This window comes from Pongo abelii, chromosome 3, assembly GCF_028885655.2.
Source record: "Pongo abelii isolate AG06213 chromosome 3, NHGRI_mPonAbe1-v2.0_pri, whole genome shotgun sequence".
In the NCBI taxonomy this organism is placed as follows: Eukaryota; Metazoa; Chordata; class Mammalia; order Primates; family Hominidae; genus Pongo; species Pongo abelii.
In genome coordinates this window covers 205,029,639-205,042,809 of record NC_071988.2, presented here as the reverse complement: position 1 = coordinate 205,042,809, position 13,171 = coordinate 205,029,639, and the positions used below count along the sequence as shown (strand labels likewise).

At 36.6% G+C, this 13,171-nt stretch overlaps 1 protein-coding gene across 30 annotated transcripts in view; it reads right to left on the bottom strand.

The window, feature by feature from the left end:
• Positions 1–13,171, bottom strand: part of TENM3 (teneurin transmembrane protein 3) — a 2,759,728-nt gene that overhangs the window by 60,114 nt on the left and 2,686,443 nt on the right. For 19 of the 30 annotated variants that reach the window (XM_054553580.2, XM_054553583.2, XM_054553586.2 and 16 more), the window contains 4 exons: positions 8,133–8,400; positions 6,665–6,808; positions 1,799–2,048; positions 1,060–1,080 (listed from right to left, as the gene is read on the bottom strand). In XM_054553580.2, coding sequence (XP_054409555.1) covers positions 1,060–1,080; positions 1,799–2,048; positions 6,665–6,808; positions 8,133–8,400 — 683 coding nt within the window. The remainder of the gene's footprint in view (positions 1–1,059; positions 1,081–1,798; positions 2,049–6,664; positions 6,809–8,132; positions 8,401–13,171) is intronic. The other 11 variants (XM_054553584.2, XM_054553585.2, XM_054553588.2 and 8 more) reach the window with 1 other exon arrangement.

Below are 13,171 nucleotides of genomic sequence, written 5' to 3'. Positions count from 1 at the left end.
CCAGGTTTGGTCACCTGATATGCGACAGGTATCCATCTTTCAGTAGAACTTTGGTTTTTGTTTGCTAGTTGTCAATCACTACACAACAGTTCAAAGGGTAATTATGTTGACTTATTCATCTAAAAGACCTCACATAAAATATTATTAATGTTTCTATCTGATATCATTTCATTAGGTATTTTAATGACCAAACTAGATCTAGCATGTCTAACCTGTCTAGCTTTTTGCTGGCTTTACTTTAAAACATTGGTTTCCCCCACCTTTTTTTTTTCTATCCTGAGCAAAGTTTTTCAATCAAATGTGTCCATACAAGTCTTTATTATATCTTCTGCAGCTATGTGTACACAGAAAGCGGAACATGAAACACTTCTGAATCTATATATTTGCTTCAACTATATTCGTCCTTCACTTTGAAGAAAGTCATTTCCTCCATAATAATGGCAATGAAAACGTTACTTCTTAAATCTAGTAATTCTCCCAACTTAGGAAAATATAAACTATAGGCAAAGAGGAATTTACAGGAAGCTAATAATTAAGCTTCAGTTTTGGGGCCTCTCACTCTGCCAAGCCACATGTTCACAAAATCGTATGTTTTAAAAAATTTGCCAAGGTAAAATTTTTCTAGATTCTTTTTCTTAAAGAGTCTCCAATAAAACACAACCTGTCCTGGGTATTTGTGGAACGATGCAGGCCTTCTCAAACCTTCCTAGTGCGCTTCAGGTTTCATTCTGTTCAACATGCCTTAGATTGTGTCGGTCAGTAACTAATGCTTGGAAATCATTTTGTTATAGAGAGATATTCCTTATACTTTTTTGTAATGAAATTTATTTTATGAACCAACTGAAAAAGATTTCTCAAATTAAATTACATCACGTAAATAACTTGCAATATATTGTATGATAATTGTTCAATTAAGGACTTTTAATTCCTTCGATGATCTGTGATACTGAGTTTCCCCTCTCATGATGAAATATTCTTAGAAAACAATTTCAGAGGGTCACATTGAAATGTAAAAAGGATATCTGAAAATATACAATAACCTTAAGGTAAGATGCTTACCTATGTCTAAAATCTTTATTTCTTGGTGGAAGCAGATAAAAAAAGGTAAAAAAAAAAAAAAAAAGAAAGCACAGTTAGAAAAGGCTTCTAAAATATAATGAGTTGAATTCTGAGATTTTAATTATTTGTATGGAAAATTGCCAACTTGTTAGAAATGATACTGGAAATGAATTCTGTAGTCTAGGGCTTACCAAATAACTTACAGAATAGAATGATTTGAAAATCACACTTAAGTGAACAAAGCAAAGACAATATGTTACTTTTACTATTGGCATTATGGCTAATGGATTAACCCAACCTGAAGATCCAATATTCTAGTTAAAAGTTGCAGCCTTAGTTCATTTAATATCAGGTCCTGAAATCACAGGAAAATATTTTATGCCTTAATTTCAACCACTGTGAAATAAAAGAGCTATGCCTATGTCACAGGGTTATTCTAAAGAAAACGAAAGACATTTAAGAATCATAGCTCTAGCCTTTTAGAGCACAGAAAATTCGCTGAAATCAGTAAGATATCTGATATATTGGGTGACTTTATGCTCTTTAATACACTTATGGGACAATATATACGTGTTATGCTTCTCTTAACTTTAAGCAAGAATTTGACTTCTTTCTGGGGGAAATTTTAAACCTTGGGATGGTATTTTTATATGAATAAATTAGTACATCAGACTCAACATTTTTTTTTAAAAAGGCACATTTAGCTTTGGTTAAGAGTCCAAATTTAGGAAAGACATACCTTAGTTCTAAGACACTTGTTACGTTTCCGGAAGGGAACATCCGCCGCACATAGTTGAAATCGCCTACGTATAGACTGCCATCGATCCCACAAGCTAGCGCCACTGGGGCCAGTAGCTTGTTACCATCAGCTTGACCATTGCAACTGGGGCAGGAAATGCTGCGCCTTCGCCCATTGCCCATGATACTACTCACGACTGGAGGCTGCTGGGAGATAAACTGGTTTTCCCCATTTCCCTTGTACAGTATACCTAGAAGAAATAAAGTGCATTTTTTTCTTATGATGAAAAAGTGTAAAGGTGAAAAGCAAACATGTTCATGATTGTTTTAACTATAATTCAATGCCTGTTAGGTCTGGATTAAGACATTCTTATTTGAAGCTCCATTGGAAAGAACTGTATTCAACTACCTAGTGTAAAATATCACATGATAAAGTACATAGGATATACACCAAAAGTGCTGTCTACTGTGAACTGAAATCATGTCTGGTGAAAGGAACAAAAGACTGAGAAGAATTAAAACCCCAGTTCTCAACATCAGTGATGATCAGTCATGGCTATACACTGGAATGGCCTGGGGAGTTGCCAAAAAATATTAATGCCTGGTTCTCACCCAGAGAGATGGTGGTTTAATTTGTCTGAGGTGCAGCCTTAGCCCTGAAATTTAGAAAAACTCTCCAGATGATCTTAATGTGCAACCAGGTTTGAGAACAGGCTCTACATAATGTTCTTTAGGGAACAACAAGTTTGCCTAATTGTTAATCAATATTGAAAATATTCAATTAATAAAAATGTGCACCAGGAATATAAATTTCTTTTGAATTTATAATTTTCTTTAAAGTTAACAAACTTTATGGAAAACAAAGGTAGAAAACAGACATCAAACTCCAAAGCTGTAATGATAATACAGGCTTATTTTAACTCTACCTATCCTGTCAAAGACTATTCCTGCGTACACTCTCATCTGATAGGAGAATGCATATACATGCAGTTATTCAAAATGTCAAACATAACAAAACTGTTGTAGAAGGCCAATGTATTATTTAAAGTGAATTCTGCTTTAAGGCATGGAAGTGCCAATAATTTTATCAAGACAAAATGCCAGTCTGCTCTTTTAAGGTCTTCAGTGAAAATCTGAGAAAAGATTCCAAACGAATATTAAATATTTTCATAGTTAGAAATTAGATTTGAGTTGAGATTCTAATTTTATTGCTTTTGCCATTGCTATATACAGATCAATGGCTCCAGTTTGGTGTGATGTACACGGGGTGGTCAGCTGCTATTGTTCCATACATATCTTATGACACTTCTCAACGTGTTATCATCTGTATACACCACCTGCTGCTTTGACTTTAGAGCGGCATATATTCTATTTATTGAATGTTCTATGTTCCAAAGCAGTTCTCAGAGATAATGACTCTACTTCTTAGCAGATACACTGTTGAAAGAATAATCCCACGAAAGTACAATCAGGAAACTTGAGAAAGTGCTTTTTCCCCCACTTCGGGATAATTTTAAAGTGAAGAAGAAATTAGAATAATTATGTTCTCCTTATAACTCAGCACATTTTAGGTGCATTCTGTGATTACTTTTTTAATGCTTTGCTATTTGGGTGATGTAATAATCATAGCAAATTTACATAAAGAAATCAGGGAAAATAAAACAGGTTTATTCAAATTTAAGAAAAATAAGCTAAATAAGGCTGGATCATAACAAGAGGTGAAATGCATTTTGCCTTGAATATTCAAAGAATGCATTAGTGATATCTAAGATTCTTCTTTCTGTGATTACGTTAGCTGATAATTATGGAGCTATAATTTCCTATAAGAGCCAGTTGTGTAATTTTCATCAGAAGAATCCTACAAGTCAGACTACTGCTCTACAACATCTGATTTATTCAGTCATTACTTTGAACGATTGGCCCTTCCTGCTTCTTCTCTATGATGACAGAACAGAAAGATGAACATTAGAATATTTATTTCCATGTTTCAGGGTGCCTGCACGAATAACTGTCAGCATCTACATTTCCATCTTCTCTTCTTCCTTCATGTCTTTCTATAGCTCATCCACTTTGTCATGACTACAAATCACTTTGTTTATTCAATTAGACACATGTCACTTTGGAAAGCCACTACTTGTCAAAATGTTCTTGGATAAAATTCTAAACTGCAATTTGTTCACCTTGTGGCTGAGGTTATCTCACATTTAAAAACAACACATATTTTCTTTTATTTATTTATTTTTGAGACGGAGTCTTGCTCTGTCGCCCAGGCTGGAGTGCAGTGGCACGATCTTGGCTCACTGCAACCTCTGCCTCCCTGGCTCAAGCAATTCTCCTGCCTCAGCCTCCCGAGTAGCTGGGATTACACATTCCCACCACCGTGCCTGGCTAATTTTTGTATTTTTAGTAGATACAGGGTTCCACCATGTTGCCAGGCTGGTCTGGAACTCCTGATCTCAAAGGTGATCTGCCCACCTCAGCCTCCCAAAGTGCCGGGATTACAGGTGTGAGCCACCGTGCTAGGCCTAAATAAATTTTACAATTTAGAACATTTTTTTTTTGAGGACAGCATTTTGGAAAGTTCGGTTTTTACATCTGCCCTGATATTTTAATAGAAGTTAACCATATGTTATTCTGGTTTAGAACATGTGTGTATTTATATTATACATACACAGAACATCTACATATTTCTGAATCCTCCTGAATATAATATTGTGTGTTATATCATACAAAGGTGAATTACAGAGGCATGGGCTTTTTCGGAGCTACAGAGATGCCTGTAGTTTTCCTATTGATTCGTAATCTCTTGAGTGAAATCCTGTAGCTAATTGGTTATGAACTTTACCCTATACTCTCATCATAACTAAATGGCATCTAGAGACGTTTCCGCTAGTTTTGTTTGTAGAGGGCTTCTGAAGGAATACAGAAATATGTTCAAACTGTGTGAAATATAATTTTACATAATTTCATCAAGAGCAGCTACTAGCATGTTTGCCATATGGCTTCGCATTTTAAAAGACCATGATTGAACCTTGTGCTACTAATATAACAGAATGAAACTACTACTGCTTCAGACACCACTGATGACAAGAGAGGCTCTGAGAGAACACTGGAGTCCCCTGCTTAGTCAGGAGTCCCACCTTTTCAATGTGTGCTGCATGTGGCACTAGTTATCCGCTCTGCTTAATTTGGGGTGCAAACTGAACTGCATCCTGATGTCCAGGACATAACTGGAAGGGGTGTAGAGCTTAATATACTGCTACAAAACAGTGAAGCAGGGAAGGGTTTTTCTTTTTTGTTTGTTTTTCCTTACTACTGATTTTCTCAGACTATTATTTCCTGGAGGGAAGGCACTAGCATTTTCTTCCGTTTTTGTTTTTTGAGACGGAGTCTCACTCTGTCATTCAGGCTAGAGTGCGGTGGCACGATCTTAGCTCACTGGAACCTCCGCCTCCTGGGTTCCATAGATTCTCCCACCTCAGCCTCCTGAGTTGCTGGGGCTACAGGTGCGTACCAACACACATGGCTAATTTTTGTATATTTTGTAGAGACAGGGTTTTATCATGTTGGCCAGGCTGGTCTCAATCTCCTGACGTCAAGTGATCCACCTGCCTTGGCCTCCCCAAGTGCTGAGATTACAGGCATAAGCCACTGCCTCAGGCCCAGCACGAGCATTTTCAAGTACTGGTCTGAAAACTACTTTATTCTGTATATATTTGGAAGGTTAAAATGCACCCTCTCCGACACTCACACAAAAAAAATTGTTTTAAGGAGGAATGAACACTGAAGCAACATTAATCTGAAAAAGTGACCATTAACTATAAACATTAAATTGTATTACACGGTCAAGTCAACATTCTGAACCTTCCAAAAATCTCTGCAAAGTCAAGAGTTAGATTATTTTTCTGAGACTGTGACTTTTTTCTCTGGCTATCAGTAAAAGTAGAGTACTAGTATGATATGGTGTAGGACAGGAGGCTAAAGTATAATAGATTAACTTAAGGTCTTGCTTTTCTAGCAAAGCACCCTTCAAGTTGTCTGAGATGCAGCTAGTATGTGGGCAAAATGTTGGAAACACAGTCTAGACAACAGAATTGTGTTTCATATAAACAATATTCTTCATGAGATTAAGCTGGTCATATTTTGCAAATACTCCTCTTTTGGTTTGCAGCATTTAAAACATGTTTCTTCAGAGCATACTCACTAGCACATTATCAGGTCTACTCCTAGGAACGCTTTTGATTCTTGCTTTTTTCTCAGATTATTCATTTTTTCCCCTAATATTCACCAAGTCAAGTAACAATATATGTGACCCCATTTGAGTGGCAGAATGTTTTATTTCCCTAATAGTCTAAGAAGAACTGAAAAAAAAAATCTAGATACTCAGAATAATTACCCAAGAATTAAAATCTACTAAAAAATTTTGGTGAAGTCACATGATTTTTTTTTTCTTTATTTTAAAAACAAATCCCCCTCCCTCCATTTTTGGTAAACCTTTCTAAAGTACTTTGGCTCACACTCACTGACTCAGTGTAGAATGAGACACTTTAGGTGAATCTGTGCTGACGACTACCACTCGGAGATCTTTCATTGCAACACCAAAGTCAGTCATTCACATTCTAATGGGAAAATCATTTTGGCGATGAATACATGAACATTTTAAAGTATATTAAGAAAGTATTATATAGTTCCCACTTTAGGCTTTTACAATCTTTAAAAATTCACCCTTTTGTTTTTCTGCCATTTTTAATCCTACAGCATGGATAGCATAAAATGTTGCTACAATCTCATGAGTTGGAAAGCGGGCAACATTAGCTATCTCTGAACAATACATTACAACATCAGTTATCTATGAAGAAGAGCTTACCGTTCTGTACATCCAGCACGTGATGTTTATCTAATGTCCAGCCACCCATGTTGGATGCATCCAATTCATAGCCCTGCAGAATGGCAGTCCTCTTTTCCCACAGAGTCAGGTCCAAACACGACTCATACTCATATCCAACTGACACTGGAATCCAAACAAATCACAGCTCATCTTTCCAACTACTGGGGGAAATGCAATTTATTTTCTTACTTGGAAAAAACCATCTTTTTCGCATCTGTGTTCTGAGAGACTGTATTTCCACTTATTTATGAGCAGTTTATTTTTTAATTTAAGATTTCACCATATAAAAGATTTTTTAAAAAAAATGATCTCCAAATATTATTTTCTACTGATTTAATAGAAAATGAGTGTTTTTTTCCCCATACCACCCCTTCATGAGGGGTTCACAGCACAAAATAAAGTCCAGATTGGGCAGCTGGTTAAGTAATTAGATCAGTCAGTCTCAAACAGTGATTAGATAACAACTAAAAATAATGTTTGCCATCTGAATAATTAGAACTCTTTAGTTTTCACTCATGAGTGTTAAATTATGGAAAATATTTATGATAAGTAAGGTTCAATGGAACAAAAAAGCTAGCCAGATTCTGACATTATGTTGACATATTATTATCAGAAATAAACAAACTAGCAGTAATATGAATAAATCACAGATGAAAAACTTTCCAGAGTTCACAATGAAACAGGGATTTTAGAACTGAGAAAAAATGAAAAGAGAAGTGGCAACTACTGGACTGATTTGAACTAATTCAAATCCAAATTACCTATTAATTTCAGAGTACAATGTTCTATTTTAAGGTAAATACTAACTAAAACAAAAACATATCATTCTTCAGTTTTTTATGTTCTGAGCTTGAGCTTGAAGCTATACTATATACCTATTCTCTTTCTCTCTGTCTGTCTCTCAACACGTCACACTTTGATTGCATTGTCCAGTCATTCAATAAAACAACTGGTTTGATTGTCCTTTCATTGAATGAACTGGCCCTTCTAGTGACAACAGCTTATGTAATTTATGGACACAAATATCTGCTATCCTGTTAAACATCAGTATGCATTGAAACTACATTAGTATTAGATACAGAAAACAAAAAGAAATAAGGAAATCCAGGGAGGTAAAGTTATAAAGAGAAGAAGAAAACGGAAAAAGGGACAAAATAAGGAAAGAAACATGGGGGGAAAAAGGATGTGACAAGCTGAAATCTCATTCAGAGAATTCCTCTACAACATAATTTCAGCCAGAAAAGGTTGATATTTTCTTCTTCTTGCCACATGGAGTACATTCCTTTTCCCACAGTAGATCTAAACCAGCCAAGGTATAATATCCCTAGGACAACCTTATTCTCTTTATATTCTGTTTATCCACTGACTTCCCTGGGTTACAATTAACTTATGATAGTTCTGGCTTTGAGAAAAACTTCATTGCAGCAAAGATTTATATGGAACTTACCAACAGCTTCAGATAGACCATAGACTTTCTGATTATATGCATCTGTTTTATCCCATATGAAAGTATAGGCCAAGTTTGGTGAGGCAGGAAACCACTTTTGGAAGAGTCTTCCTACTACAGCTACCATAAGATGAACCTTCATTAAATTAAATGGAATAATAGACTGGGTCATGGTGATCTTGAGAACTGACTTATAGCCTGCAGCTCTGGAACTCAAGTAGGAGAGTTTCAAATCTGTTCCTGGAATTGTAGTTTCCTCGTGGAGTACCTAAGTTTGAATAAAGCAGAAGTTTGAAACTGTGATCATGTATGACTATTACATAAAATATATTTATGTAGTATATATTCACTATATTTGTGAATAGTGACTCTTTGTGTCTTAGTTTACTCTTAAAGTATATATTCACTATATTTGTGAATAGTGACTCTTTGTGTCTTAGTTTACTCTTAAAGACAATGTGCTTATTTTAGTTGCTTTAGAGCAACTAAAATAAAACATAAAAGAATCACTATCCACAAATATGCATTTGAGCTGTTATCTTATTCAATAATTAAAAATAACTCTGCTGCCAGCCCAAATGTCTCTTCCTAAAAGCCTCTTGTCATTTATCCTGAGTTAATCATACCTCGGGTGCTACTCTTCATACGGGAAACACTGTGACTGCTCCATCAGGCTGACGTGCACTGACTTGTTAGTGTAGTAGTCACAGTGGATTCTCACTAACCTATCTTTCACCCCATCACCCTGGAGAATTACAGCAGACATTTGTAAGATGGTTAGCTCAGAACAGGGATGCAGTCTAGGCCAAAGATCTGGCCTGTGCCAGCTGGCTCATTTAGGGACTAAACCAATACCTATAGCCTCATCAGCTGGCTGGTCACAGCCTATAAAGACAGTAAGGATAACAAAAAATGCCCAATCATTTGGGTTAAATTGTAGCAAATTCCATATCCATGTTGAGAGGTAATGTAATAATAGCATATTGTCATAATTAAAGATTGAGCTCCAACTTACCACGGATTTTTGATATGATGGTAAATTAGCTAATATTTTAAAGCTCCATAAAATTTATCCTAGAGAGCAACTAATATGTTATTAAAATGCGCATAGAACATATCAATTCACATTTTTTATTTGAAACTGGACTGTAAAAATGAATATAATTATGTGCGTAAGAATTATCTCCTTTACAAATTAAAAAAAATTATACTCTTAACCCCATAGATTACCAGTATGACTAGCTCAATGAATGCCGACAACATTTATATTAACAAATGCAAAATATATTATGCCAAAACATTACTTATTTTGAAGAATATATTTTAGGTAGCATATACAATTTTTCTAAAGAGTTCAGATTCTCTTTACCAATGCTCCTGTTAGTTTGGTGAATAAGAACAGCTCTTCATAGGCTTTCTACATAGGCTGTAAGTGCAAGGCTATCTGTGTTCAAGAACATGCACCAGGAACTCACTACTTTCTCCACGAAGAATTAAACAGTACTCTCAAAGGCTTCCTCATATTGCCCTATCAAGATTCACTATTCAGACAGAAAGGGCTGCCTTTTCATGTTGGAAAGATCTTAGAATAGTGATTCAGTGTTCAGCAATGTTTCCCCTTTCCCCACCACCTCCACATAGAACAGTTAAAGATGATGTGTATCTGCCACCTTCAAACTTTAATAACTTCAGTAAAACCCTCCAAGATCCCTTGTACTGAGGGTACAGCTGTCAGCTTCAATATAAACAATCACACAGTTGCAAGTAGCATGAATGAATGGACGAAGGAAGCTTCCATTCTGGCCTGTCAGTTGGTGTTGGCAAGAAGAGGGATGCGATGCAGTACAGTACAGTAAAGAGGCATTTCTAACGTAGATACACGAATTTATTACCATTGGAGTTTTCCTTCAAACATGCTGACTGAATTCAGCCACAAAACGGTCTTAAGCAAAATAGTTTACAAACATATAGAAACTTTTTAGACCCAGGGAAACCATTAAATTTAAGATTGAGGGTACTTTTGTAAGACTGTAGGTTGTTAGGGTGAATGGCTTAAAGATAACTCATTGTTCTCCCATAATCAGTGAAATATCAAGGAGTTAGTTTGAAAAATAGATTCTGTGACTCCAGAATGGCCCTGATAATATGTGATTTAACCCTTAAGCCCATCATTTGCTTCCTCTTATTTTCAAAATAATTTCTGATACATTTGACAGGTTTTCCATGAGTAAGGGACTCTCTTATGAATATTATATGTATTTCCTGTGACCTTCCAGAAGCTGCCTCTCTATTTCAAAATATCATGTGTTGTGCTTGATTTTAATATCTGTAATTTTGTTCATTAAAGCATGCGTTTCTCTGATGTAATTTAACTTGACCATGTTATTTTGCATTAGTAGGAAAGGTAAATCCAGCCAAAGTGGGAAAATAAAGCATCAGGCCTACTCTTGCCAGCTGCGTGAGCCGTAAATCCTATTCCTGATCCCGTTAAACATTCGGTTAGGAACCATGTCCTGCCAATTCTGTCTTCCAATTCCTGTCTAATGTGTTCCCTCTTCTTCATTTCCACTACCATTGTGATTGCGAGGCCCTCTCCATCTGAGCCCTGGATACGCATGGATATACACTTCACAAGAACAGCCTGTTCACTCATTTCTCTTTTCTATCAATATCTTCTGCACCTCTTTCAAGTGCGTTTTGCCACTTGAGTTAACTTTAGAGAAATGCTGAAAAAACTCCACTGGGGCCTTGGTTCCGCATCACCTAAAGAATTCAAGGTCTCCACTAGATTGCTTCTCAGGGCCATTCATCAACTGGCCCCGGGGTCACCTTCTGCCTCCTTCCCCATTATCCCCTCTACAACATGACTTGTTTTTGCCACTCCACTGTTGCTTACACATCTTCAATCTGAAACGTGCTTTCCTCCCTCTCCAGCCTAATCCTTGTTTCAGACCAAACTCCTCAGTGATTCTTTCTTTGGCTTACTTAGGAATTGACCTCTCCTTTGAACTTGTATCATTCTTCATTAAAATCTTTATCGCATTTAGAACGGCAGGATGCAAGTCTTCTTCTTTTTATCCTAGTAAAGTACCTTGTACATAGTAGGCTTTCAGTAAATTTTTATGAAATATTTGCCTACCACATGAATGAATTAATGAATGGAGAAAAAACTCAATGTATTCATGCAACTGTTGACTATCTGAAACCCATTTTAATGTCCTAGTTTGCTAGAAATTTGGCACCTACAGACAGATATTGACTCTAGGTAAAGTCTATTTTAGGACTGACTACGAAGTTTAGAGTTCCTGCAAGATGGGTCTGGGGAGGAAGTATTAAATTGATTGAGGTTACAATGAACTTCTTAAAGTTTCAGCTCAAAGTTGGCTTGACCATTTTACAATGAATCCCTGAGGTGTTGCTGCTGCAATATCTTCGCCTGTGAGCCTTTTTGACTTTTTGTTATCCTAGACCTTTCTGGCTCACCTCTTGTAGTCTCTATCTGTACTCCCTCCCTAGGTTTATGCTTTATATTTATATGCGAATGACTCCCAAATTTACCTCTTTAGTTTCAACCTCTTCCCTGGACTCCACTCTTCCGTGTCTGCTTCTACCTCCAAAGAATTTTGTCCAAGCCACCATCATTTCTCCTGTGGGCAACTGAGGTTGCCTCCTAACTGGTCTCCTTGTTTCCACCCTTGCCCAATATAGAATATTCTCAGCATAGAAATTCCTTAAAGGAGGAAATCAGTGACTGTCATTGCTCTGCTTAACCACCTTCAATGGCTTCCAGTTCTCAAAGAGTTATCTTTGCCATGGTCTTCAATGGCTTGTGATTTACTTACTGCCGCCTTCACTCCAGCGGTGCCTGCTGTCCTTTTTGCCACTCCTTGAACAAGCCAATAATCCCCTTCTATTTTCAGGGCTTATTCTTTTACTTTCTTAAAGTTTGTGCTGAAATGTCACCTCATTGAAGACATTTTCTCAAACTATACTATGTAAGATCATACCTCTATCCACTGTCCCCTGCTTTATTATTTTTTGATAAGTCTCATCGCAACCTGACGTATTTCTTGTTGACTGCCTCTCTCCACTCATGAGTTGGGAAGCTCAGTGAGAGCAGGTACCTCATCTGAGTGGTTTACTGCTTTGTTCTCACTTAACAGCGCCTGGTACAGAACGAGTGTTCAAGAAATATCGGGCGAATGAATACGACAAAGCTGCTATATGCTAGTGTATTTTAATGATCACAGATTTTTCCTTACCTCTTTACGAATACAGTCTATTCGTGTATATATATATATATATATATTATTTATTTATTTATTTATTTATTTTTTTTGAGACAGGGTCTCACTCCCGGCACCCAGGCTGGAGTGCAGTGGGACTCATGGCTTATGCAGCCTTGACCTCCCTGGCTGAAGTGATCCTCCCACCTCCGCCTCCTGAGTAGCTAGGACTACAGGTGCACGCCACCACACCTGGTTAATTTTTTGTATATTTTGTAGAGACAGGGTTTTGTCATGTTGCCCAGGTTGGTCTCAAATTCCCGGGCTCAATCCATCCTCCTGCCTTGGCCTCCCAAAGTGCTGGAATTATAGTAGTGAGCCACGCCGCCTGGTAAAGTCCATTATTATTATACCTAACGTCCTACTTTTAAGATCTGAAAGTTATTTCTAACTGGAAACATGTGGGACGGAACACAATCCTCAGCTATTTCAGTAGATGAAATGAATGGGGAATGCATGGCTATTTCTTAAAAAGTTATATTAATGAATATTTTCTGTCAAAACTACCTTTTCCAAAACACTTTTTACTTACAACAATAATTAAACAGTATGTTATTGAGACTAATAGCCATGTGCAATAGTGAGTGGTGTCAGTAGCACTTGGTACAATGTCAGTCAAGCTGTCAGGTACATTTAGGCACTAAAGTTTTTTTTCAATAAATAAATAAATGAACAAAGACACTATTAGTGATTGAGTTTAAGCTATAGTTTCATTTGACTATTATTAATAAATATATAAGGTATATCCTGAAG